A 27,507-nucleotide genomic window follows, 5' to 3' on the forward strand; every position below is an offset into this window, starting at 1 on the left:
CAAGAAACTTTGCAGAATTTGAAGAAAAAAATGAAAAGAATACATGAAACTCATAGGGATGTATGTGAAAGCAGGTGGATAGCAAATGAAGTAGAAATACTGAAATAAAGTTGAGGTTTCCAAAAGAAATTAGATAGTAAATAAAGAGTATCTGAGAATAAGGGACTCTCCTCTCTCAACCTCATATCTCTCTCTTCTCTTCTCTCTCTCTCTCTCTCTATATATAACTCTTTTTTACTCTTTCTTCTTCTTCCATTTTGCGTACAGACCTCTTTACAGAGTATTATCGTACTATACTGGGGTGTGTGCAGGTGCACAACTACACCGGGGTTTCCCCCTACTCTTATACGAATAGTGAAGTGGGTTCTTAACGTGCAAAGGTAGTGACTGTTCTCTACACGGGGCCTTCATTTAACGTCCTATCCGAGGGACGGAGTGTTTTCCACTTAACATAGCCTGCGTCTATGAACAAGGGGAGGGGCACGTTAACTCACAACGCAGGCTTCAGTCATCCACCTAGGTGGGAATTGAACCCGGGATCTTTAGTTCGTCAGGCAGACGCTTTACCGATTGAGCCAACTCGCCTCCTATTTCTATATTTGCTCTAAATGGATTTAAGGTTGCAACAGAATTGTATGCAGAGTAAAAAGGAACAAGATAGCAATTTAAAGCAATAGTACAAGTGTATTAAAAGAACTAATGAGTGCTTGAAATTTAAAATCAAATTTAAACTAAAATTTAAATAGCAGAACAGAACTTGATGTATTATGTTCATAATATTTAAAATGGGCAGGCAGTGATGATAGATAGTTAGATATAAAATGGAGAAGAAAAGTTTCATGCTTTAAATGCAACAGGTGAACTTATATATATACATATTGCATCTCGACCTCTCTCTCTCTCACTCTCTCTTTCAAGCAGGTGACACCCTCTGCCTTTTCTCTATAATTATACTAGTGCTTGATTGCTTAGTTTTCAGCCTAAGACTTCATAGAATACATTTGATCTTTAGAAAAGAAAGTTTGATGAATGCTGCATGATTTTTTTTCTTCTTCTTGGTTTGTTGAAATTGAAATCAAATTAAATTACCACCAAAACCAGAATCTTCAGGGACTTCAGCGGGTCTGTCTACAATGCGACCACCTAAATTCCTATTGGCCGCCTTTCTGTCACGCTTCTTGTCGACAACACCGTACACTGACTCCCCACCTTAATTTGATAAAGGTCAAAGTTTGTAGGTACACGGACATTAAAGATGAATTCTCAACATTTTACAAGCATTTTTACAAGTATGTAAGTACAGTCAAACCTGCTTTAGTGACCACCTGTCTATAAAGACCACGTTTTGTTTCCCTTGAAAATTGTTTCTCATTGAAACATGTACTAAAGGAACCTGTCTACAAAGACCACCTGCCTACAGAGACTAGTTTTTATGTTTCCCTTGGGCAGTCGCTATAGACAGGTTTGACTGTATGTAAAGAGTATATTATACGTTAAGGTGTTATGTGGTAATATACAGCTAACAAGCTACAAGAAATTACCACACATCATGCATTCTTCTCGATATCATACAAAAAAGGATAAAGTGAGATAGAAGAAAAAAAGTATGAGAACAAAACCTGCCGATTCATCTGGTGCACGTTTTACCCAGTGTATTGAAGGAGTCAAATTACACAAGTGCAAAACACAGTCCATATGTACGTGCATCAAGTGATCAGTGCCAAAAGTGTTGGCAAAATCTCAAGGAAAACCATGTGCTACTGGACAGCGTTTTGTGAAACTGACATATTTACAAGTTCTGCAAAATCTCATTCAAACACAAGTTAATTTCATTTTATGCGTTTGAATAGGATATCTTTGAACTTGTACTTATGACGGTTTTGTGAAACGATGCCCTGGTGAACATCAGTGTCAGTGTAAAATACATGTCGGTTCTACAATCATCCAGTATTCATGTACTGTACATGTAGCTTTGAGTGACATATAAATAAACCAGTTTCAACCAGTTCCAACCAGTTGAAACCAGTTGAAACCAGTACTTACTAGCTTGAGACAGCTAGTGTCACTGTCAATATACATGTATTTACCTATAGTTATCAAGTGGCTATACTGAGAAAGTGCTAAAATTAGAACTGTACTTGCAAGTATAGATAGCATCACATCAACGTCTATTCTAAACTGAGGATGTTATATATAACAGAGAGATAAAGTTGCTATGTGATAACTTAAAGTGAGATTAGATGAAGGTAAAGAACTACATTGTAAGAGATTAATGCGACTACAAATCAAAATGAAGATCTAAACAGACCGTCTGGGGGAGGCTCATCCGGAGACGGCTTTTGCTCGGCCGGCTTGCGTTGCCTGTCAACCACCGCATACATGTCTACAGTCATGAACAAACATTAAATATTCATTATCTGCTTGAAGATGATTTCACAATCGTATGATTCACAGGCTTACAAATCTACCTTGGAACAAATAATGACCTTTTCAGGACAGGTTTTATTTTTCTGGCCGAAATTGATCACAATTGATACTGTTCGTCACATTGGCAGCAATAACATTTTACTTCTATTGTTACATTGTTGAAAATAAAATGTAATGTCTCTGAAAGCAATATGCGTGCCTGGGTAAGATGAAAATGTCAAATTTTGATTGAAAAACAATGATTTTTAATCTCTCATTGTGTTGCCAATTTAAATGATTTTAAACCTTCTTTTCGCTTTTAGAAATTCCTAGCACCAAACGTAGTCCAGTCATGAATCTGAAATGGATACAGTGAGTGCAGAAATTTTTTCTTCTCATGGCATAATTTTTAAGGCTCTGAATCACAAGTTATTGAGACCAACTAGCTAAGCCATATCCAGTGCAGAAAGTGTGTGAAGTTGGTTCTTACTGGTTTGGTTTGTTTTGTGTTTGATCAGTTTTACTATCTTTTCTTTTTTTCATTCATCTGGAGCAACTAACTTTTGCTTTCATACCACCTTCTTCTAAAATTAAGTCATATAATGAGACACAATTCTGCCTTCTTTGTTTGGCTTCATAATTGCAATGATACATGTGAAGAAGTCTATGACTACAAGTAAGATGTACTTGTACATCTAAAAAAACATACATTTTTTTTTTGAATGTCATTGCATGCAAAGACATGCATATACACTGCATATATCGATGTTTGAATCGGTACGTGAATGTATATATATCCATCCATATATACATACCCCTCAACAAAATTAGAGGCTATTCCATTTATGAATACTGTAATTTATTGTTAGTAGGCAAATTTCAATGATTTTCTAAAATAAATTGATTAAACAATAACAGCTCATGAAGAAGTGATGAAGGTTAGGAAGGTTAGGATTTAGGATAGAAAAACAAATAATGAAATATCAAGCCTTAATATAGCAAGTTAGAGTTTCAATCAACTATATTTCTAACAAAATAGTTGTAGGAAATGATTTAGCAAGATTGGAAAGAATGTAAAATTCAAGATACTGTGTCTACATGTACATACAAACTGTCATGGGAGCTACATGTGAGAAAGATCTATTCACTAAAACTAAAATTTGGACATGCATCGTTTCAAATTTTTGAGGGACCCCAAGAGAATTTAACGGACATTGAACAAGGAAGGTCATAATGACTTGATTACAATACATGCATTATAATTAATTATTTATTAATTTACCCATTATTTATTTAGAATATTTATCAATTTATTTATTTTATATTTATTTTCTATTCCATATTTATTTCTAATATATTCAAGTATTAATTCATTTATTCATTATTCAATTTTGTAAAAACTTATGATTTATCTATGATTTATTCATTTATTTGTATATTTATTATTGAGAATGCCTAATTAGATCAGAAGCTTATGCTATGGTCACATTACCCAAAAGTAGCCTGCTCGGCGGCCGAGCGGCGAGTTTTTAACCAAATCTGCCCGGCGGCTGCCCGGCCACCGAGCGGCGACCGGCCAGTCACCGCTCGTTGTTAGGGCATCGCTCGGTCGCCGCTGAAGTTTTAGCGCGGAGTTAAAATTTGGGCGGCGCCTGCCCACTTTTCACTCGCCGCCCAAAATACGCTCGGTGCCTGGGCGGTCGCCGCCCGGGCACCGAACTAATCGCTGGGCGATGCCTAATTCCAGCAGCGACCGAGCAGGCTACTGATCGGTCGGTCGCTGCTCTAATTTGTGACCATAGCTTTAATGACCTATGCAAATAATGATTATTGCAAGCAACTTTATGCAAATAAATTAATAGGAATAAATCATAGGAGTAATTCAAAAGAGTAGACAATAGAACCAAGAGAAAGAAAGACAGAGAAAAAGGAAGACAGAGAGAGAGAGGAAAGAGAAACAAAGAAGAATTATAGACAGGTATTAAAAGAAAACTAAACAGATCAAGGGCATCAAAATGAGTGAGTACAGCTATACGTCTTTGTTAGTAATTCTTTTTTTCTTTCCAGCAAGCAGATGAGTGAACAATATATTGAAAGTAATATTCAATAGAGAATGAAAAAAGATTAAATACCAAACATGCTTGAGAGACTCGGGCACTTTATATTGAGTATCGAAAAGAAAGATCAATTGAAGAATTAAAATAGTAGTCAGAGAAAGAAATTGATGTAGAAAATGAGTTCATAGGGAAATTACCAAAACAATAGTTGATCAAGATAAGTGCTACTGCAATATGGATTAGTGATATTATCATAATGCGTCTTAGTGTTAGGTATATTGAAATAGGAAGCAGTACTCCGAGCTGTGTACATAAAGATTAATACATATTTAACATGTTCATTGAGAGAAAGGAGGGTATAAACTCCTTGCAGAAGACTAATAAAGCGCTTAATACTAATGTTCCTAGGCCCTGGGCTACACCCTGCCCTTAGCCGAGCTACCCTGATGACGTGCTCTGTCATTCAAGGAATTTCTTCCTACCAGGTACTCATTTACATCACCTGAGTGAAGAGTGGCAAATGTAGATGAATGTCTTGCCAAAGGGCGTAAGTGCCGCGACGGGACTCGCCCCACGAACCATGTGATCCACAGTCCGGTGACGTACCCACTATACCACGACAGGTTAAAAAATTACAAGTACATGCATTACTGCCCTTTAGTCTCTCAGGAGATGGCTAAGTTTCCAATGTTAATACGAGCTATTAAGTCAGCGCATGTTATGTGCAACTAATTTCTAAAACTGCAATTTTAAGGCATCATTCATATTATATATGAGCACAAAAAAAAGTGATGTCATATTAGAAACCGCACCCTCTGGTTGTGCCGAAACGTCAACTGATTGCGGTTCTTCTTTGGTCTTACGAGACTTGTCTACAGTGCCATATAGATCTACAAGGAAACAAAGTCAAGTTTTAAAAAAGGTCAAAGGTCAATTATATAACTGCCTTCTGTTAATGGTGTGTTGTTTCCAAAATAACAACTAAGAATAGTTCATTTGTTATACAATCTTTTTTTTAGATAAATATAATGCAAGTAGAGTAGAGAGAATTAGTTGGTATATTTAATTAAATTTTCGTATTTTCTGCAAGTAACATGTAAACATAGCTTCTCTTGTCATAAACACTTAAATTAAATAGAACATTTTTCTTAATAAAATAAAATATATAAAAGAAAGTACATGCGGTAAGTCATAAGTTTAGATTTAAGCAATTCATTCATTTTTCACTTGTGTATGTATTATTTGATCATGAGCAGAAATAATGAATTTAATCATGTCTACTTACCATCTCACAGATTTATAGGTATATTATGAATACTGAAACTAAGTTATTTACGAACAAAATTGTCAGAGCTGTATTTCAGAAATGATGCATTTGAATATATGGCAAGAAACCCATTTCCCTTGCTAATTATTTGTTATATTTAGAACAACAGTAAGCACACATTTATGAGGAGAGCAGAGAAGCCCACATTGAAAGTAAACATACAGTAGAAAAGCTGTTTAAGCGAACATTTCTTTTTTTGGTATAGCTTTCATAAGAAACTATGTTTTATAGCAACTGCTCAGAACTAGATAAAGCATACAGTAATAACAACTTAAGTATTAATACCCATTGTAAATTTGATGTTCTTTTAGTTTGTCCATAACTCAAGAAATTAAAGTGGACTTGTCGAATTAGGGCCTTTGCTGAATACTTTTAGATGTATGTTTTAATATGTTAAATTCTTAAGGATATGAATAGGGACATATCAATTTTTCACATTCATGTACTTAAAAAATTACAAAAATTGGTATAGGTATGAATAATTTAGTAGACTGTACAGGTAGGCTCTAGAGTATTGGAGTGCAATAAATGTCATTATTTAAACCGCAGAGAAGTATAAAGAACCATTAATTAACGCTATATCTGAAGATGCTAGCAACATGAACATGAAATACCAAGATACAATACAAGCATCCAAGTTTAGAAGACTTCATAAAGTCACTGGAGCACAATGAGATTTTGAAACAGAAAACCCAAGTAGTTTGGCAACTAGGCATACAAAACACTGTGTATTCTTTATTTATATCTTCATGATGCAACCAGCAAAGAGCTAAATAGTCTTTTTTTTTCAGAATTTTCATTTGATAGCCGTAGGAGAAGAGTAAAAGTGGCAAGAAAGTCACGGCAATAGATTTTACAACACCAACCAAATTGGCAACCAGGAAGAAAAAAAAGCAGCTTTTTTTTTAATCTTTACTTATTAAAGATGACTAAAAATGCAAAAACTACATGCTCCTTTTTATATTTCCATTTGATAGGAGTAAAAGAAAAAAAGTTGAGTTGATGTGTGCAGAAACATGAGACAAGAGAAAAGTTTAAAAATAAAGCTCAAGAAAACTGTAAAATCCACTCTCAAAAAGCTCCTTATTCCCGCAAAGGAGACTTTGAAACAAAGATTGAATGAGTAGAAGGGATAAAATGCAACACAAGCTAGAAGGAAAGAAATGAGAATTTCAGGGGGAAAATCATTGTACACTCTCACACATGATAGCATCACACCTTCAAAAGAATTAAGGTTATACAATTTTGTTTTTTAATAAAAAATCTCAAACACAATCTAAAAACTGCAAGAAAATAAGAAATTTAGTAAATCACACAAATGTAAGATTTCAAGAAAGGAGATGGCTTCAGAAGAGAACTCTGAAAATGAAATGTTTGAAAGAAATGATGTTTTTAAAGGTCCCTTCCACTGCAAATTAAAGAGAGGATGTATTAGACAAAGTGTGTAAAGTGTGCATGATAAATCATTCAAAAACCCAACATGCAAGGACCAAAATCTAGCAGTAGCCAATCAGAATTGAGATCCCATTTAGTTAGAGTTAAAGGCAAGTCTGATGCGCTAAAAATAATAAATGATTTATATATCAACAAAAGCTTATAAGCCATAGATTACAATCACATATTCAGTAACATGTAAATGCTATTTAAATTGTCGGTCAGAAAAGTACCAGCTCTCTGAAAATTCTAAATCTTAAGCTTTGAAAATAGGAAGTTGTCGACCCATAATCTGGAGGGATGTGGAAAATGAGATTTTAATTTGGTTTCGTGCAAAACTGACAGGTAAAATATTTGTTATTCCTTTACATTTGTATTCTACGTTCATTTAGCTTTCCATTGATATAAAGTTGCATTTTACTCAGATAGGTTTTTTAAGAAATGATTTACTTGTGACTGATTGCACAATCAGGTATTACGAAGAAAGAAAAAAAAAAGGGCATAATGCATCAAGTGGAAAAATGAAAATAATCTACCATGGAAAAAAAATTATTTTAGTTTTGTTTTGTTTGATGGTTTTTAGAAAAATGTGCATAAAGAATAGCAAATTTAGAAGAAGAGCAACAAGAGAAAATGTGAACACACCCTCCTTTCCTTGGCTCTGGTCTGTTTCCTTATACATTCCCGTGGTTCCGGCAAGACCTGCATAGAAGCAATAGCTAGAGCAACGTTCACATGGACAACGAAGTACATCCCATCACACACAATACAAGCTACATGTAAGTTTGAACCCAGCCTCGTTTTCAGGCAAAACAGTGAAAGATGTCTCCCTCTTAAGGCCACCTGTCTTCGGTGGCCATGTACTATGTCTCTTTGAAGTTAGAATTGTGTGTAGTAGAACTTGTCTAGAATGGCCACTTTCTGTATCCCTTGGGAGGCCTCAATTGACTGGTTTGACCATTTTTCCTGTTTTCTTTTTTTTTCTTCCCCCCCCCCCCCCCTCAACATAAACTATTCTGAAGCTAACAGTATATCAAGTTACAAAATAGTGCTCCAAAAGGCAAATGTAAATTATCCTTTGATTGAGTTCCATAATTGTTTTTCGTTTGACATTGGTGAATGAGAACCACCGAAACATCTAATCTAAATGAAAACCTTTGCTTTTTCTTGGTTTCTCCTTCAACAGTATGTCTTGAAATAAATGGAAACAAATTTGCAATATAAATTGCTGCATTATCATAAGTAAATGCATTCAATCTCTCAATCATACATATTTGCATATATATTTATTATTTTGTTTGTGTGCAAAATGTAAATTTCTGCAACATATAGAGAGTGATTTTCTTTCCTTTTTCCAATTTTGCTTAGCAAAAGATTTGATCTAGAGATGTACCGGTATATAACATGGCAGATTCATGATGTTGAGATGCTCATGTACAAAGGTGAACCATACCAATGAACAAAAATAAGGAAGAAATAAAGATATGATCAATGAAGAAAACGCAAAATCAACCTCAAAATCAAATGAATACATTACCAGAACAACTTTAAGGAATTCATACCCTGGTATAAATTGCATTTTTCATGTTCATAAACATGCAAAGTGTGTACATGTTTGTCAGAACTACAGGTCTTGTAATTGGCAATTTTATTTTTCATTCACTGCTAGAAATCCAGCAGATACCATGCTTGTATTAATACCTAAAGGAATATCGTTGCAAAAAAATGCATTTTTCATGTTCATATATACATGATAAGTGTGTACATGTTTTTGTCAGAACTACTGGAAGAATCTTCAAATTGGCAATATTATTCTTCATTCGCAACTAGAAAACCAGCAAAAACCATGCTTTTATGAATACCTCAGTCAAACCAACAAGTTCAACGAGAGGGAAAAAAATGCCACTCCCTTTCTTATATTTGTATCTTATTTAAGGAATTGTCCCAGACTAATGGAATTCTGATCAAGTTTCTCTGGCAATGCATTGTGGGTTTGAAGATGGAGTCAAAGAAATCAATGATTGACGAACCCTGAAGTTCAGTTCCTTGGGTCGAGAATGGAGAAGGTTTGGGTGGCTTGTTCACAGTTCCGTATACTGCTGCACACATGGGAAAAGATTTTAAGTTAGGAAAAATTTGCTTCTTATAATATACATGCAAAACAATTTCTTATACAGTCAAACCTGTCTATAGCGACCGCCCAATGGAAACACAAAAAGTGGTCTTTGCAGACAGGTGGTCTTGGTAGACAGGTTCCTTTAGCACATTTTTTAATGAGAAACCATTTTCAAGGGAAACAAAAAAAGTGCTCTTGTAGACAGGTAGTCACTAAAACAGGTTTGACTGTAAATGGTTAAGGGTTTTTTTAAAGTCGACTCGTAATGCGTGAAAACTTGCATTTCAGGATATCATGAGAAAATGGAATCCTCAAAAATGTTAATGCAATTGTTCAGGTGATTAATTTCCGAAGATAAATTTTACATGAAAATAACTGTATATTAAATGTACAGATTAGTCGGTTCATAAAAGAGACAACGATATGTCGCCCTCTAGCTACATACATATGTAAATGAGAGAAGAAAGATGATAAAATGACAAGACACGCACCATCAGGTTTCGGCATAAGTTTGGGTTTGGGGCTCTTAGCTGGCTTATTAACAACGCCGTACAATCCTGTAAACAAAAAGAAATCAGAGCATCAATGTACGATCTTCCCATCAACATGCAAGAAGCTTCCACCATAGGCATATTGACACACACAAAAAAAAAATTTAAGGCAATCAAATCATCAGTGGAAGTAGAAGTAGTGATGTGGAAGTAGTAGTAGGAATAGAAGTAGTTGCAGCACTAGTATTTGAAGCAATAGTAGTAATAGTGAAATAGTCTCCCTCTCTCTTTCTTTCTCTCTCTCTCTCTATCTTCCATTTTTTTTTTTTGTAAAAATGATGAATTAAGCACTTTATAATAAGGTTATATATAATTATCATAAATGATAAACTGATATGGCACACTGTCCATGTAGCTGGGAGCAGCAAAATTTCTATAACATTATAACAGTGCGTGTGTAGACATATTCACGACAGGAAAAATATCTGAGTTTGTACAGATTATTTTTATCAGAAAAAGCTTATTTTCAGAAGATTTTTTTTTAAAGTCATTCAAGGTACAGTTCAAAACGTGCATTTCAGTGGAAAAGACATTGATTGGAGTTTCAAAATGTTTTCACAACCAAAAAATAAAGCATGATCCAATCAATAATTATGCAGCCCCTAACACTAACCACTTTTTGTTTAACTTAAATCATGGATGACCTAACCATAACCCTTGACATAACCAATAAATCTAAGCCCTATGTCTTTAGAGAAACAAAGCACATGTTAAATGATGCCAATATAATTGTTGCATCACCAGATGAAAAATATCATATCAGTATTCCCATAGGACCCTATGGAACAAATTGTTCTGCCTCACATGCTTACATACAATTCGTGTACAAGACAGTGCATATATATGAGCTTATATGGATATCTCTCATAAGAAAGTGGACTTGAGGGTGAATATATGAATCTTATTCATGTGAAGGCATGCACCTCATAAAGGCTTCCATGGACCTCTCTCCAAATAAACTGGTCATGAAAATGCACGATACGAGACCTTATAAGAATCTTAATAATGTAAACTCTAGCACCACTAAAGAGCTTCTATAGACCGTTCTCCAAATAAACTGGACATGAAAAAGCATATACCATATAAGACCTTATATGAATCTTAATCATGTGAACTCATGCACCACTAACGAGCTTCAATAGACCACTCGCCAAATAAACTTGACATGAAAATGCATATACGATATAAGACCTTATATGAATCTTAATCTTGTGATCTCATGCACCTCTGTGTGCGTCATGTCTATCTACTGAGCTACTAAGTATATTTGGAATAATGGATGCATTTTATCCTTCAAAATACTGCAAAAATATGTCTGCAGTGCATTCAGATTACAAAGAACAATTCAGACCATTCCTATTTCGTCTATGAGCCACAGAAAGTCAAAGCAAATATCTTTCAGCTATATATATATATATATATATATATATATATTTTATATTTTTTTTAATTCATAAATAAGCCTGAGAGACCTACCCTCTGCTCCCGGTGCTGCCACTGGAGGCTTTTTAGAAGTTCTATTGACCACTCCATATGCCGGTGCTTCTGAATAACAATATCAATAACAAATGCTAGAATTCTAAAACAAATTCGCTGTCAGCCAATCAAAAGCCATGATTTCAGTAGCTTATAACAGTTACTGTAACTTGTTACTGATATCAATAGCTTCAGTACTATCACTGTCATATGCTTAGTCTTTCTTGCATGACAGTAGTCATGCAAGAAAGACTAAGCATATGACAATTGTACATGGTATAAGGAGAAAAATTCTCCTCATTCAGACAGTTAGTCAGTGTGAACACTCTAGTTCTTAAGTATATAAGATAGCTATTCTAATTCTGCACACAGAGTAAATGCAAGGGAAAAGATTTGTTTCCTTCAATTAGTTAGTGTGAACACTCTAGTCTTCCAAGTATATAAAGAAGCTATTCTAATTCTACAAAGAGTAAATATGATGCTCTTTATCTGTCCTATACATAACCCTACAATATTCACGATGATGAATGCATACATGCATATGTACATACACATGTACATGTGTGACACCAGCTCATAATGGCAAATCCACAGTATAAGGTATTTGGTGTCCCATACCATGTATCACTGAGAATAGTCAAGAATGGACCAAAACGACCACTGGGGGAGCCATTTACCTTGTTTCCAAGCTGTGAGGATATTAACTTGGAGCAATGTTCAGGAAAAGTAACAAAAAATATTGCCTTATGTGACAAAATACTGTGGACTTGCCCATTAATATATATTACATGCTCTAAATGGAGTGTGATTAAATAGACAGTTAGAGGCTTGCCAACTCTGCATAAATCAAAGTCGCACTAAGTTGAATCCAATTTTTTGACCAAACTTTACAAAACATGCGTTCTTTACACTTCCAAAGTCAAATTTCACACACGCTACACTTTTTGTTATTACGGTCCCCAACAGAATTGACTTATGCAGAGTTTAACATATGTCACTGATGACTGATGAATGCTAATATATGTGTATAGGTTAATTTAAAGTTTTGAACAGTCAGACACATACCCTCAGCTGGATCAGATTTAGGAGTAGCTCTTTTTGCAGATCTATCAATCTCTCCATACACTGGAATTTCTGCCAAATAAATTACATTTTATTTGTTATAAAACCCCATTTTTGTTCCAATCGCACCTTTGGAACACGGAGAAAATACTCAACAATGTTTGTGTACAGTAGGGGCACTATTTCTAAGTGTAAAAAGTGTTCAAATGATTCTGTATCTATTGAAAAAAAATCATAATTATTATCATCAATTTTTTAATGATTATTATTATTATTATTACAAATTATCACTTGATATAAGTTCTTTAATTGGTATGGAGAAAATTTAATTTAAAAAAATCCAAGTCTGTTTTTTATGTTTGCACAAATTTGAAATTCGGTCTACATTTCCTGCAAAACATTTTCATTCAATTACTTTTCTTTGGGGATACCCATTATATAACCTTAATGGGTCTCTGTCACATGTAATAACAACTTGAGTTACTAGAGCTGTGTGAGGTAGCTGTACTTTGCTTACCGCTCATGCGAGGTAATAATGGTTTAATTAGTTTATTTCCAAAGGAAAAACATTTTAATATTGCTTGTTCCCATAATTTCAGACAGAAAACAGGGGATGCATTCATATTGTCCCTGAGATACCAGAAGGGCATCAAGTGTCTCATCTTACAGAGAGTTCATGTCCTTCTAGCTCCAAGAGACGATTCAAATGACACATATCCTCTCGTTTTTCCTTAGCCGCTTAGAAGCTTGATTAAAAAGAACGTACTACCATTCAGTACAAGGGTCTGAAAATCAGACTATTACTAAATGGATTGCAAATTGACAACTAATGCTCATTATTTTCCCACTAGAAGACATTTTCAAGCCCTTTCGTTGTGAAGGAAGTTCTAAATTAGTATTATATTTCAAATGCTGTTGGAATTTAACTTTTTTTTATTTTGGGGGGCCTGCAAAAAGCCCTCATATTCAAAATATAACGAGAAAATGTAATTCATAATTGACTTTTCGATATGGCTTCCAAACAGTTTCTTTCACAATATAATCTTATGACCCGACCTCAATTTCATCTCTAATGAATTCTCCCCATTATATGTAAAACATGTGCTACTGTAAATAGTCACTATCGGTAAGAGGCATCATTTTCAATATTTGCCTCACATTTAACTCAATTCTACACCATCTATCTACCCCATGAAAGCATTCAAAGATTGCACCATAATTTTGCTGTAAGAATAACAAAGCAATATTTGAGAGTAGTTAATGTATTTTTAACCAGAACAAGTACCTCCTATTTTAAATCGGTTTGAAGGGAATACTTATTTTTTCGTTATTCTAATAAAATGAAGAATAGTTGTTATCGTCCCTGTTCCCTTGATTAACCGAGATAAATAATGGCTACAGTTCATTTCAGAGACATACCCTCTGGTTGTGCCTTGGTTGTTGGTCCACTATACTCTCCGTAAGCCGCTATTTCTGTTTGCAATAAAATTATTATATGTAATTTCACAATCTGAAGGATTAAGGGCATTTTCTTTTAGATTCATATATCTTTTAAGAAATACCTAGATGTTTGTCTGATTCATCCTATAATAAACTGATATAAATTGACTGCCATATCTATATTAATATATATATTTCTTGGTGAAACAATATATCTTCACTATCATTTTGTTATAAGAATTAAATAAATTGAGGTTAAACTTTAGTTTTCATTTCTTTAACCTGATCGAATGCCTGTAATTCTGTTGAAAGGGTACCATTCATATTGGTCCTTATTCATTCTCAGCTTCACAATAGTTTATAGCTTGCTTTTTCCATCGATGACAGCGATAAATAATGGCTACAGATATTTCAGAGACATACCCTCTGGTTGTGCCTTGGTTGTTGGTCCACTATACTCTCCATAAGCCGCTATTTCTGTTTGCAATAAAATTATTATATTTAATTTCACAATCTTCACAATCTGAAGAAATAAGTGGATTTTCTTTTTAGATTCAAAGATCTTCTTTTTTTTTATTCCTAGATGTTTGCCTGATTCATGCTATAAGACTTGCTATAAATTGACTGCCATATATATATTTCATTTCTTGGCGAAACATTATAACCACATTGTTTTGTTAAAAGAATAAAACAAAATGAGGTTTAACTTTAGCTTATATTTATTTACCCTGATCAAGTACTTGTCATTCTTTTGAAAGGATACCCTTCATATTGGTCCTTATTTATTCTCAGATTCACAATAATTAATATTTTGCTTCTTCCCTCAATTGGCAGAGATAAATAATGGATACAGTTATTTTGAGAACGTACCCTCTGGTTTTGCCTTGGTTGTTGGTCCACTATACTCTCCATAGGCCGCTATTTCTGTTTGCAATAAAAGTCAATTAGTGAATTCTTGCATTTTATATCTATGTAATACATCTCCGTGATGTAGCTAACTATCTGAGTATAAAACTCTAATATATATATGGACCATACTCATTTTTATTAACTAGTAAGTACAACTTGCATTAAACTTCACCAATTTGTCTTCAGAGAATTAATTTACATACACGTAATTTTCATCATCTGCAAGATTCAGCAGATCTTTTTAAAAAGATTCTTATGTATTGTCTACTTACATGATTGCCTGATTCAGGCTATAGGCATTAATATAAAGTGACTACCCTACACATATATACATAATTCTTGGTGTGCATACCAACACGTGATTTAAAATACCTAGTGTGTTAGTCATACATATATGCGAGTCACACGCACAACAAAAGATTAAGAAAGTTGCACTGAAAAGAGATATACATGAAAACATAAAAACACTTTCAACTAACCCTCCGGTTCCTGGGTAGTAGTGTTTGCAGAGGCATTATCACCTGTGTTGTAAGAACAACAATACAATTTTTATCAAAGTGATTGTCATGGAAACTGAAACAAGCTGGCTAATTTAATTCACAGTTTACTTTTTGTTTGTTTGTTTTTTGCCTATTTTATCAACTTTGTAGAGCATCAATTGAATAATTATCATGGAAATCGCAGCATGATGAATTTTGTATGAAAATATAAAAACACGTTTGTACATTATATTTATCATTTTCTTTTCTTTCCATTTTTTTGTTGTTGGTTGTTGTTTATATAATAAAATTAATAGCTATTCGAAATGCATCAAATGAATAATGATCATGGAAAGTGCAGTATAAATGCTTCTCACTCAATGTTTAAATTTGCTTTATAATTTTTTTTCTTCAATTGCTCTTTAGATACACTCTTAAGGTATATGAAAACATGTAAACAACTTATTGTCTTTAATAGAAAACTAGGAAATCTATTATTTCCTGTTTCCATGCGGCAGACAAATATTCAGAATGATGATGTATAAACACATTTCAACCTACTGAATGAATGTTATACTCTATATTAGGCTAGGAGCAGTGAAATCCGCATGCCCACATTAAAGCAAAGATAGCTAATATATCTAGACCCCAAGAGGATGAAAGAGCATATGATTCTACAGCGATTGACCGCAATTACACGTAAGCTCATACATGAATTAAATGCAAGTCTTATATAATATTAATTATGCACAAAGCTATGGGTTGGTACGCATCTATTATGCAAATGACTACTGTTATGAATATGCAAATTATTGGATTGGAATATCTTGATTCCAAGAGATGATGTGTTGTTAGATGATAACAAATAAAAGGCAAAGAATCATCCGTCTTGTCTTGATTTTTCAATGTATTCATTTAATTCTAAACTGTTGTAGGTGAATATGTAACCTAATTGCCCTGACCCAATACTATATACCTGCATACACCACTCCCATCTAACATGCTTGCTTTGGGATTGTACAGTATTACCATGAATGGAAAATAACTACAGTCAAACCTGCCCTAGAGGCTGTTCACACCGGTCGCGCGCTATCTCTGCGGTGTGGGAGGTACAACGTCGTTTTGGTCCGCCCAACAGCGAGCCACGGCGAGCCAAAATGGCGTGCCATTGGAGCACCTCTTGGGGGTGGTCCACGAGAGATAGCGCGAGCTAGAAAAAAGGGGGTGCTACGATAGACCGTGCTATCTCATTGCGGTGTGAACAGCCTCTAAGTGGCCATCTCTTTATAAAGGCCACCTCTCTACAGTGGCCACTTTGTCTGTTTCCATTGAGTGGCCTTTATAGACAGGTTTGACTGTATGGCATATCATCTGTTTGAAGGCCAGAAGGGTACGCTCTATGTTAAAGAGTATGAGTTAATGCCTTCTCACCCACCCCAAGCAGACACTACACATATATGTATTCAGTCAGTTTCCTCCAATGATTGTATGCAGGGGGGCGTTTAATGAAACAATTAGTCAGTGGTTTTCACCGACTAATATCATGTTCACCAGCAATTTAGTCAGCGCTGACTAAATTTGACCAATCACAGGCCTGGAAAATAGTCGGTGACAAAAGAATTGTCGGTGAACATGATATTAGTCGGTGAAAACCACCGACTAATTTTTTCATGAAACGCCCCCCAGATGATAAGCTGTACAATTTTGTCATGAACAAAATATGCTAGTTGTAATGAACTTTACTAGGCAATTATGAGCAAGAGTTATGCCACTTTAACCCAAATGAAGACTACAACCTGTAAAAACCACCTGCATCTGTACATGTAGCTGCACAAGGATCTACAGTACCACAATCACCTGCAACCATAGCTAGCAGAGTATTATTATTTGCATTAGTTGCATCACCAGAAGTCATAGGTCAAATCCAGAGACTGCCTCCAACATGTCACTCCAAAACGATTGTGTACAGGATGGAAGTATTTGAAGCTTCATGAACTGGTCTTTGAGCATATATGCATGAGCATGTCAAAACTTTCTTTCTCAATAGGCTGTGACTGCCACAACATCTCGCCCTCTCAAGGATAATGCCTTAGCTTGTTTAGAGGAAATATTTATTCACTGTTTATAAAGTTTCAGGGCCAATGAATACTTTTAACCCATTTGACCCAATAAAAAGTGCATGCTAAATGAAAATGAACATGTAAAAGTCTCCAAATGAATCAACATGTCAATGGCTCCAATTGTATCCCACTAATTTGATGTCTCACACCTGGGGCCTGGTTCACAAAGCCTTATTCAATGACAAATGACAAAAATCAGTGACAAATCTGCTGATAACCAATCAGAAGCAAGGATTTCAGTAGCTTATAACAAAAACTGTCATTGGTCACTGATGACAAGTTTTGTGAAACAGGTCCCAGTTTCAGTTCCAACTTCCTCTTGCAGCATCTTGATCATTCCAGACAAATGAGCTAATATCAGCTATACATGTTTGCAACGGGCAGTAAAGCATTTTTTCTCACAATGAACATGGCAATTATACTTGCTCTTTGGCTGCTAATATACGTGTGTATCTTGCTGTATTGCCATGGAAAAAGTTACGTTTGTTTGTTTTGCCCGAGTGATAAGAAAGCATGTGTGCTTGTAAGTAAGCAACCAGGGGACCAATGGCTTTCCGTCCTCTCCGAGGGGTTTTGGTAATTAGGATTAATGGCTTACCAAAGGGCACTAGCACATTGAATTAGTTTCGAACCTGGGACCTCCCGGTTACAAGACCACTGCTCTACCAAAAAGCCAGCACACAAGCCACTTGTTCTTTTTCTTTTTCTTTCTTTTTAATTACATTGAGATACTAATAGCCTGCACACCTAGCACCATCAAAAATGAATTATCCACTCCCCGTTTTTTCAATATGAATGTAGATAAAACTCAAAGAGAAGAAACTAAGGGAAACAAAGCTATGCAAACAAAAATAAATGTATCACAAATCTGTTACCGCTTCCAAACAGCACTGCAGAGAAACACCGAGGCTTAATTACGGTAAATAAAGGTAAATAAAATGAGAAGAGAACAGAAAGCTTCCAAAAGAGTGCCATCGAGTGCGACTTCGATTAAAACAACAAGTGCGTAACAAAATCAAAAACACACAGCTCAAACACTGCCTTAGATATGATCCGTTGTGAGTGAGAAAAGTGTTAACTCATATACGTGAGCACAGAGTTAACATCTTACTGGCTCTCAACAGATTCAAATAGAAATGAAAGATGAAAAGTCCACAATATCACAGGAAAGGAGAACTAGATAGAATGAAAGAGGAAAGTATTTTGTACTGTCTGGCATATAAAGAAAACATTGATGTGAAGCACACCATACCAAAATAATACCCCCAAAAATGTTATAATATAAACACAAAACAAATACTGAATCACTTGTAAATATATTCTTACTGAAATAAAAATGTATGGTTCTTGAAAATTGTGCAATAATATGACAAATGTAGGTGCCAATCATATAAATTTGACTAAATGTGTTTACAAACACTACATCAGGGTTTGACACTAACAAGTGCCCAGGACACATAGGTGCCCAATAAGTCTGGATCCCCCCAATTTTTTTTTTTTTTTTTTTTTGTTGTTGTTTTTTTACATAGGGCTCATGCGTAAAGACTGGGAAAATTTGGACCCCCTTACAAAACAGATGGTGTGGAGTCTTGGCCAAGGCACAAGAGAAGACAATAAAATGATTAGTATGAAGATTTATGATCCCAAATTATATCATAATTCTATAACATTACCATTTCTATAGAGCATTTAACAACCAATTTAGGAAAGCTTGGCAGACATCAATTTTGAATTGAAAGATGTCTGTTGGATTGAAATATAACTTCTTTACTAATATGTCGGTAAAGTTATATAAATGGTTTGCAAAATTAAATGAGGTATTGTATCCAAGGACATCACAACTAGGTAAAGAAAAAAAAAACGATATTAAAAGCTTGTGCACCATCAAATTGAAAAGAAACCCAAAACAAATCTTCATTGAGCAAGAACTTTAAAAAGAAAAGAAAAGACAGCTTCACCAGAATAACTCAAATTCAAATGACCACATGAAAGAAAAGTGACTGTAAAATGACTTCCAGAAGAAAGAAAATTAAATCAAAACACTGCACACCATTTGTGACAACAATAATAAAATCGACAGCAAATATTTGGGCCAAGATGGTGCGAGTGAATATTTAATTGCCGAACACCAAACAGCTTTTGCAGAGAAATGAGATCACTGCAAGATTAAATAGCCCAATAACAAACCTGGTGAATACTCTTGTTTTTTACTGCTGCTTCTGATAGGTGGTTTAGGTTTGACTTTTGGTTTAGTAGGACTACTAGGTTGGAAGGAGTCTGGTCGAAGCATGAAGGAGAGAGAGGGGAGAGAATCAAAGAATTATGATTTCAGAAAAATGTACAGCAATGTAGAATTTGCGAAGGGCTGGGGTTCTTTTTAAGAAGCCATGAACTGATTAGAGATAAAAGTGATTTCAGTGAAAGGCAAACAAGTTCAAAAATACAAATTAGGTTTGACTTTTGGTTTAGTAGGACCATTAGGTTGGAAGGAGTCTGGTCGAAGCATGAAGGAAAAATGAAGGGAAAGAATCAAAGAATTATGATTTCAGAAATATGTGCAGCAATGCAGAATTCGAAAAAAAAGGCTGGAGTCCTTTTAAAGGAGCCATAAATTGGTTAGATATAGGCAAAAGGCAAAAAGTTCAAATATACAAATTAGGTTTGACTTTTGGTTTGGTAGGGCTATTAGGATGGACAGAGTCTGCATGAAGAAAAAATGAAGGGAAAGAATCAAAAAATTATGATTTCAGAAAAATGTACAGCAATGCAGAATTTGCGAAGGGCTGGAGTCCTTTTAAAGGGGCTAAAAACTGATAAAAGAGAAAAAAAAGTAAATGTAGTGAAATGCAACAAGTTCAAAAAGACAAATTAGGTTTGACTGTGGGTTAAGTTAGGGCTACTAGGGTGGAAGGAGTCTGATTGAAGCATGAGGGAGAAATAAAGAGGAAATAATCTAAGAATTTTAATTTCAGAAAAAGAAACATGAAGGCAGACGTTCAAACAGGACATTATCCCCTTTACAGGGCGTTAAAACACCCAAAACTTAATAGAAAAAGAATACTTTCAGAAAGATCATAATTTAAAACATTAAAACAGGGCAGGATCTTCAGTAGAAGATAAAAGGTTTAAATATTGAAAATGCCTGGAGTCCTTTTATAGTACTGCACAGAAGAAGAAAACAAATTCAGAAAGATATTTAATAAAGCAAAAATATAACTAAGGCCTTGAGTAAACGACCTTTAATAAAAATCAACATTTAACTTCATGGAAAAAAATACAGAATTATCACTTAAGAAATAAGGTGGGGAGTGTAAAGATTTCACAGGGCTGGTATGCCTTCAAAGGGACACAAGATTGGGTGGAGTACAATTCATCTAATTGAAAGTTGATATATGTGCCTTCAAATCAAAACATCTGTCATAGATTTCCCCAGTACCAAGTTTAATAGCAAATGCAAAAATTGTAAATACGATCATGTTATCTGCCAAATTATGACCTACTTTTTATCTCCACTTCCTCTTTTTGAATTGTAGATTTTCATGTATTACAAAGATTTAGCATAAGATACATTTGTTTGCAAGGAACATTGAGGCTTCTGCTGAGTACATTACTTATTGGCAGTTAGAAAAATATACAATGTAACTAATATATACATGTATAGCACAACTCAATCCACAACAGTTTTCTCTGTATAGTAAAAAGGGAATGTTGAATTATAGTCTAGGCCTACTTATGATACAATAGATTGATGAAATGCATACATTAACAGCTACAGAGAATGTTCCAAATACAGCCATAGAACAGAAAAAGGGGAGGGGAAATAAATATTTACACAGGTTTGCTTTTCAGTTGCCTAATGAAGTTTCTACTTCTATATATAACAATATGAATGAAAAAAAATGCATCATTATGTAAAGAAACCTGGGGAAAGTGTCTGCCATTGATTAAACTTGAGAAAAAAGAACTCAAACAAAAATGTGTAAAGGAAATAAACCATATAACACAACATCTAAACAAATGGATGAAACAAAACTGTACAAATAAGACCACTATTTAAGAGTGACGATGCATTTTCATGGGAAAATTTGAAGAAACAAAAGAAAATATAATCAGTCTGTTGAGAGCAGGAAGGATTTTAACTGTATTAAAGGACTGATACGAATAACACTAGCTGGATCTCAGCAGATAAAATTATTCAGGTCCGTGATTGAAGATAAGATATATTGAGGAATGTTAGTAAACAGTGATAACTGGAAAATAAAAATTGGAACAAAAGATGGCACTTAATTTCAGAGAACAATCATCAATGAAAAGTATAGAGGGCAGTACGATTTGTTATCATACCGTACATAAAAATAAGGAAAACTTGGTATGCACTGATAACTCATAAAACAAAGAGGGAGAAAATAAAAGGTAATCTGCTTCAGCAAGGAGAGGAATAAATAATAATGAACTAAAGGGAGGTAAGGTTTATAATCATACAGGGGAAAAAAAGAAAACTTGGTAGCAATAATACTAAAGATAACTGATAAGAGACATTCAGGTCCAGCAGAGAAATGATCAACAATAGAAAACTGAAGGGCAGTAAGACTTGCTGGCATTCAGAAAAATGAAGAAAACGTGGTGGCAATACCAATGATAACTGATAAAACAAAGATGGAAAAATGAAAATCAACATTCAGGTTAAGGAGAGAAATGAATAAAGGACACTATTGAAAGGGAAATATCTTATAGCAAACTAAAGAAAACTGAGTAAGAAATGATAACTGATAAAACAAAGAGGAAGAAAATCATGAGGACATTCAGGTCCAGCAAAGAAAGGAACAAACAATAAAAACTACAAGAGGGAGTTAAAATTTGTAATCATACAGAAAAATAAAGAAAACTTGGTACCAAATGATAACTGATATACCAAAAAGGGAGAATAATGGACAGTCTCTGGAGATATGGAAGAGAGGAATCAACTGTATGTTCAGAGCCAGAAGAGCGTTACTCTATAATGAACCCATTGCCTCCTGGGACCAAGCGGTTGCAGTAGTCATTGGGTTAAAGTATATGAGGTAATGCCTTTCTGACTAAAAACAGAGGAAACAAAAGAAAACTATTACAATGATGGGCAAAAAGCAAGATTTCAAGCACACAGAAAACCTAAGAAAACTAAATGAAACAAGGTTAAAATGAAAAGGGTACAGGAAATTAGGAAATGCAGTTCCAATGAGAGACACGTTAATAATCAAAGATACAGAAACCATGGGGGAAAGCAATTTAGCAAGCATGCATTTGAACAAACCTTGATGTGGCCGGGCCGACAGCGCCACCGATGGCCGTACAGGTTCAGAGCCTCTCCTCTCAACATGTATATAGTGCGCTACAGCAAAAAATGTTGATTTTTTATTTTTTTTGGTCCAGATGTTCGTGGTAGTTGCGGATGAAGCGTTATGCGATATGCGAAGCAGGGGGGGGGGAGGAGAAAAGAAAGGAGGAAAGATAAAAGAAAAGAAGGAGAAAGTAGACAGTGAAAAGGAGATGTGAGAGAAACACATAAGAATTGATTGAATGATAGAAATGTAGAGTAAAAGACCAGTTGAAACAAGAGTAAAGAAGAGAGTGAATAAAAGAGAAAGGAAAGGAGAGTTGAAGGAAAGATAGATGTGTGATTGAAAGGGTGGTTAGGATGGGACATAGAGAATGTTAAGACAGAAAGCCAGAAAGAGGAATGGAAGGAGAGAAGGAGAGAAACAAGAGAAAAATGTTTTTACTACAGAAGTGTTAGTTATTGTTCTAAGGCACCGAGGCAGATCTTTGAAAAGCCAATGAAAAAAGAATGAATTGTATTCACAAGTGCTATATTTAGTATACAATGGAAGAATTACTCAAATACAGTATATCTTAACATAAATATATACACTTTATGTATACTTAGATAGGAATTGTCAGAGAAAATGGAGGTAATAATATAGCACATAATTCTAAAACCAGGATAAAAACCACAGCCATGATAAAAACCGAAGCCATAGTCAGATAAGAAGGAGAAAAAACACCCATATAGAGTAAAATAAAAACAGTTTTCAGGTGCACTGATAAAACTCCATAAGATATATGGGACAAGTGTGATGACCTTCTCCCCAGCTCCGGTATAATATGATTTTGTTTACTATAAGGCAGGAAAGCACATACCGACTCAAGTAATTCACTAGGCATCTGCCTTTGTGAAGGTCTGATAGTGCTGAAAAATGGCTGATCACACATCGCAGAAAACAATAACAATTGCGCTAACATTTGGATTGCGGAGTAAATGTATTACCAGTAGATCCAGTGTCTGTGTGGAAGGCTACATGTAATGCTGGATATACAGAGAGTAAATAATGCACACACAATATATTTCTACACTGTGTTCATACATATACCAGGACAACAAACCCGATGGATCCAAGTGAAGACACACACATATGCAGTGACCAACAATGCAAATGTAGAATACATTGTAAATATTAAGGGGAAATGAACCTATATCATCTACATACAGAATAAAAGAATAAAAGTACATTTAAGTATTTAATTGATTTTTTTTTTTTAACAAGCAGAAAAATAGATATATATATATAAAGATATAGATATAGATTTAATGTTTGATTTATATGGATGTACTCCCGGAGCATGCATAGTACAGGAATATGCAGACTACAAGATGCCAGAGTTTTGCCCACAAGGAAACCAGAAATGCTATTTTAAATACACTAATATCACAGCTACCCACCAAATTGAAATCAGGCTTCAGCATGCATGTGTTTTTCAAAGGATTGAGATTTGAATTAGTGATTTATTTATTTCTTTCTATAATCTTTGTTTCACTTTTTTTTCTAAATGTTATTTCTACCCTCCAGCAAAAGTAAAAACAAATTTCAAAAGGTTTAGAAAATACACTGATTCCATTTTGTGAAATTCCCCCATGTAATTTAGCATAAATAAAAACAAATCAGAAATTCAAGTGAAACATTAACCAAAAACCGAGATAGAGATATACAGATACATTTCAGAAAATAACGAGGAAAGTCGAAATTTAAAAAAAAAGGAAATCAAAGATCCACAAAGACCAAAAATCCATAACAGGGTAACATACACAGAGAGTCGAACAGACAAACAGACAGACATACAGAAACATAATGCACAATTGGTTATATTAATGTACGGTGCAGAGACACATCATGATTTCTACATCAGCATTTTCCTTTAAATGAAGACGGAAAAAATATGTAAAAAAATGTTAGGAAAACAGTATGCATTCTCAAACGACCCCAAGACAAAAGAAGAAAACAGAGAATACTGGTATATACTGTAAAAGCAATATTTTGGGGATTGTATGAAACGGAATGCTTGAGTGAAAATAGCTCTTTTGTCAATTTCTACCACTGAATTTCAAACACATGTCAAATAGCTACAAATGCATCACTTGTTATGCTCCTATATTAATTGACATGATGTTCTTTGACAAAGCAACACAATGACAACTCTGTGTGTCATTTCTTTTCTTTCATCTATATGTAATGTGAGTAACCAGTACTCAACTTTCATTTTACCCCAAAATTCTCACTTTTACAGTATAGAGAGGACAGAATAATACAGACAGGATGAGTATAAGTAACACAATGCACAGAGGGCACTACATACAAGGAGTGCACAAGCACACATAAGACATTGAAATAATCTTTCAACCAAATCTCTACCTTCTGTACCAGAACTCTGAGGTGTTGAGGGCAGGGGCAAGTTTGGCTTTCGCCGCACTTCCGAGCCCCACCGGCGCGGCCTGGATTCATAGTTGGCTGTATGGTATATGCGGGCTGCTTGCAAGGAAAGGGGTAATATAATGGGTTGGTTTTAGGGTGTGGTATAAGGAGGTGTATGGGAGTGGTGTATGGGAGAGGTATAATGGGATGGTATAAGGGAGTGGTATAATGGGTTGGTATAAGGGTGTGTATGGAGGGTGGTAAAGGGTGTGGCATAGGAAGTTGGTAAGAAATGGGATAGCATGATAGGGATGTGGTATGTACATAAGAAAAGGGTGATTGGTATAAGAGGGTGGTATAAGGGGATGGTGTAAGGGGGTGGTTTAAAGGGGATGGTATAAGAGGGTGGTTTAAAGGAGTTGGTATAAGAGGGTGGTATAAGTGGTTGGTATAGGGGTGGTATGAGAAGTTGTATAAGGGATGGTATAAGAGATGGATTTATCAGAGAGGGGATAAGTAGAATAATGGGGTGGGGATATTGGGGTATATATGAGAGGAAAGGGGTAGTTAAGAGGGTGGGGTATTGAGGTGGTATAAGGATGTTGCATAAGGGGTTGTATAATGAGATGGTATGAGGGGGTGGGGTATATGGAAGGGAAGGGGTAGTATATTGCAAGTAGGGTACGGTATTGAGGAATAAGGTTGGAGAGCAGAGGGTGGGGAAAGGTGTGGTTGTAAAAAAAATAATAATAAAACACCATAAATCCTCACTTCAATAAAAATCAAGAAGAAATGTTTTTTTTAGAAATTGCTCTCATTAACTTCCCATGCTGCAATCTGTATTCAAAGGCCAAATCAACAGCTGACTTGGTAATTAAAAAAAGAAAGTAAACCATGATTAATCAAAACACGACAAGTTTCTCAAACTTCGATTTGCTGCTGGGAGATTATGCAAATTACATGAGACGGTTTCACACCAATTGAGTGGAAAAAAATGACCCTTTAAAATTCATGTCATAAGTATTTCTATATTTCTCTTTATCAGCAGTACAGCAAGATCGACTCAAAATGGGACATTATGAGGAAACAGACCCAATGCAATAACAACAAATATGTGGCCCTCATGAGGAAATGAAATTTGTTTTATTTTCAGAATGGATTTTTATGGAAGGGACTAGAAGGCACAGGCTTTGATCATTTGGACCGCCTCTCCTTATGGACTGTTCACACGGCAGACAAACTCCCCATTACGAAATCTTCCTTCAGAATGCAGCATGCAAGTAAATGCCAAGCCATAAAACACATTACAGCCCATCCTAAAACGATTACATCTGCTCGGTTAAATAAGTTCCAAGCAGAGTTATGGTGAATTCTTCTATGTTTGGTCTCCTAGAGTCCTGAAAACATACATTACCAGGAATTGCAACCCCAGAGCACACAAATAATAAGGTTATCATGTAACCCTTGTTTTTAAGTTAGCGCACTACAGACAGGGGCCATTGCGCAATGACAAATGCATGGTCCCATTACCATAGCATGATTTAGCATCAAGTAAAACATGACCAAGCAAAAGCCTGAACACACCCAGGCACACTCAATTCCAGGCGCACACAAAAGAGCTCACACTTTTTACCTGGAACAATGATGGTACATGTGGTTTTTATCATGACTTGAGGAGGATAAGAAAATTAGCAAATTTCAGATGTAAATACAGAATGTTTTCTGTGTCAATTAGTTGCTGCTGCATATGAGTTCCCTCATACATGTACATGAGCACATATTAGCGTTCATAATTGCTGGTGATACGCAACAATAGTTTCATGACATCCTTTTGCCCCCAAGGTTAGGTAAACATGAAATGAGTTATCATTGTTCACAACCTATTTCTACTTTTCAGATGTTAATGCAGTATGGTTTCCATCTCAATAAATTGCTGCAACATATAAGGTCCTGCATGCACGATGAGCACATATTAACATACATATTTGACGATGTATCACCAGCAGCAATAGTTTCATGACATTCGGACCCCAAAACCAATTAGACATGATTTTAGTTAATGTTGTCCTTTTTGGATTATTATGATAAGGAGATTTTAACCCTTTCATCTCTAAAGCAGTGACAAAATTATACAAAATCAGCCATTCCCAATCATACTTGGAAGAGCATCTTATTGAGGGTTCAGTGACACAAAGACGTAACTCCATATTTTGACAAAAAGAGTATTTGATATCAAAATGTTCAGAAAAATGTGGGCTTTCCAGAAAACAATGACTTTATTCCACTCAATTGAAGTCAATGGCTAGTGAAACATAGACTTAACTCCTTAAGGCCCAAGTACTCAGTGACACATAAACCACTTTTTCTCAAGATGGCCAAAATGGAGTTACGTCTTTGTGTCACTGA

General features: G+C 35.0%; 1 protein-coding gene across 1 annotated transcript in view; it reads right to left on the reverse strand.

Moving 5' to 3' along the window:
* Positions 1-27,507, reverse strand: part of LOC100892154 (rho GTPase-activating protein 35) — a 130,288-nt gene that overhangs the window by 32,051 nt on the left and 70,730 nt on the right. The window contains exons 21-34 of the mRNA XM_030993067.1: positions 25,102-25,215; positions 22,668-22,745; positions 19,565-19,654; positions 15,258-15,299; positions 14,740-14,793; positions 14,293-14,346; positions 13,849-13,902; positions 12,433-12,501; positions 11,368-11,436; positions 9,832-9,897; positions 9,255-9,323; positions 7,870-7,926; positions 5,276-5,353; positions 2,309-2,383 (exon numbers count right to left, since the gene is read on the reverse strand). Coding sequence (XP_030848927.1) covers positions 2,309-2,383; positions 5,276-5,353; positions 7,870-7,926; positions 9,255-9,323; positions 9,832-9,897; positions 11,368-11,436; positions 12,433-12,501; positions 13,849-13,902; positions 14,293-14,346; positions 14,740-14,793; positions 15,258-15,299; positions 19,565-19,654; positions 22,668-22,745; positions 25,102-25,215 — 969 coding nt within the window. The remainder of the gene's footprint in view (positions 1-2,308; positions 2,384-5,275; positions 5,354-7,869; positions 7,927-9,254; positions 9,324-9,831; positions 9,898-11,367; positions 11,437-12,432; positions 12,502-13,848; positions 13,903-14,292; positions 14,347-14,739; positions 14,794-15,257; positions 15,300-19,564; positions 19,655-22,667; positions 22,746-25,101; positions 25,216-27,507) is intronic.

The sequence above is a fragment of the Strongylocentrotus purpuratus genome, unplaced genomic scaffold (genome assembly GCF_000002235.5).
Source record: "Strongylocentrotus purpuratus isolate Spur 01 unplaced genomic scaffold, Spur_5.0 spur5_scaffold_20, whole genome shotgun sequence".
In the NCBI taxonomy this organism is placed as follows: Eukaryota; Metazoa; Echinodermata; class Echinoidea; order Camarodonta; family Strongylocentrotidae; genus Strongylocentrotus; species Strongylocentrotus purpuratus.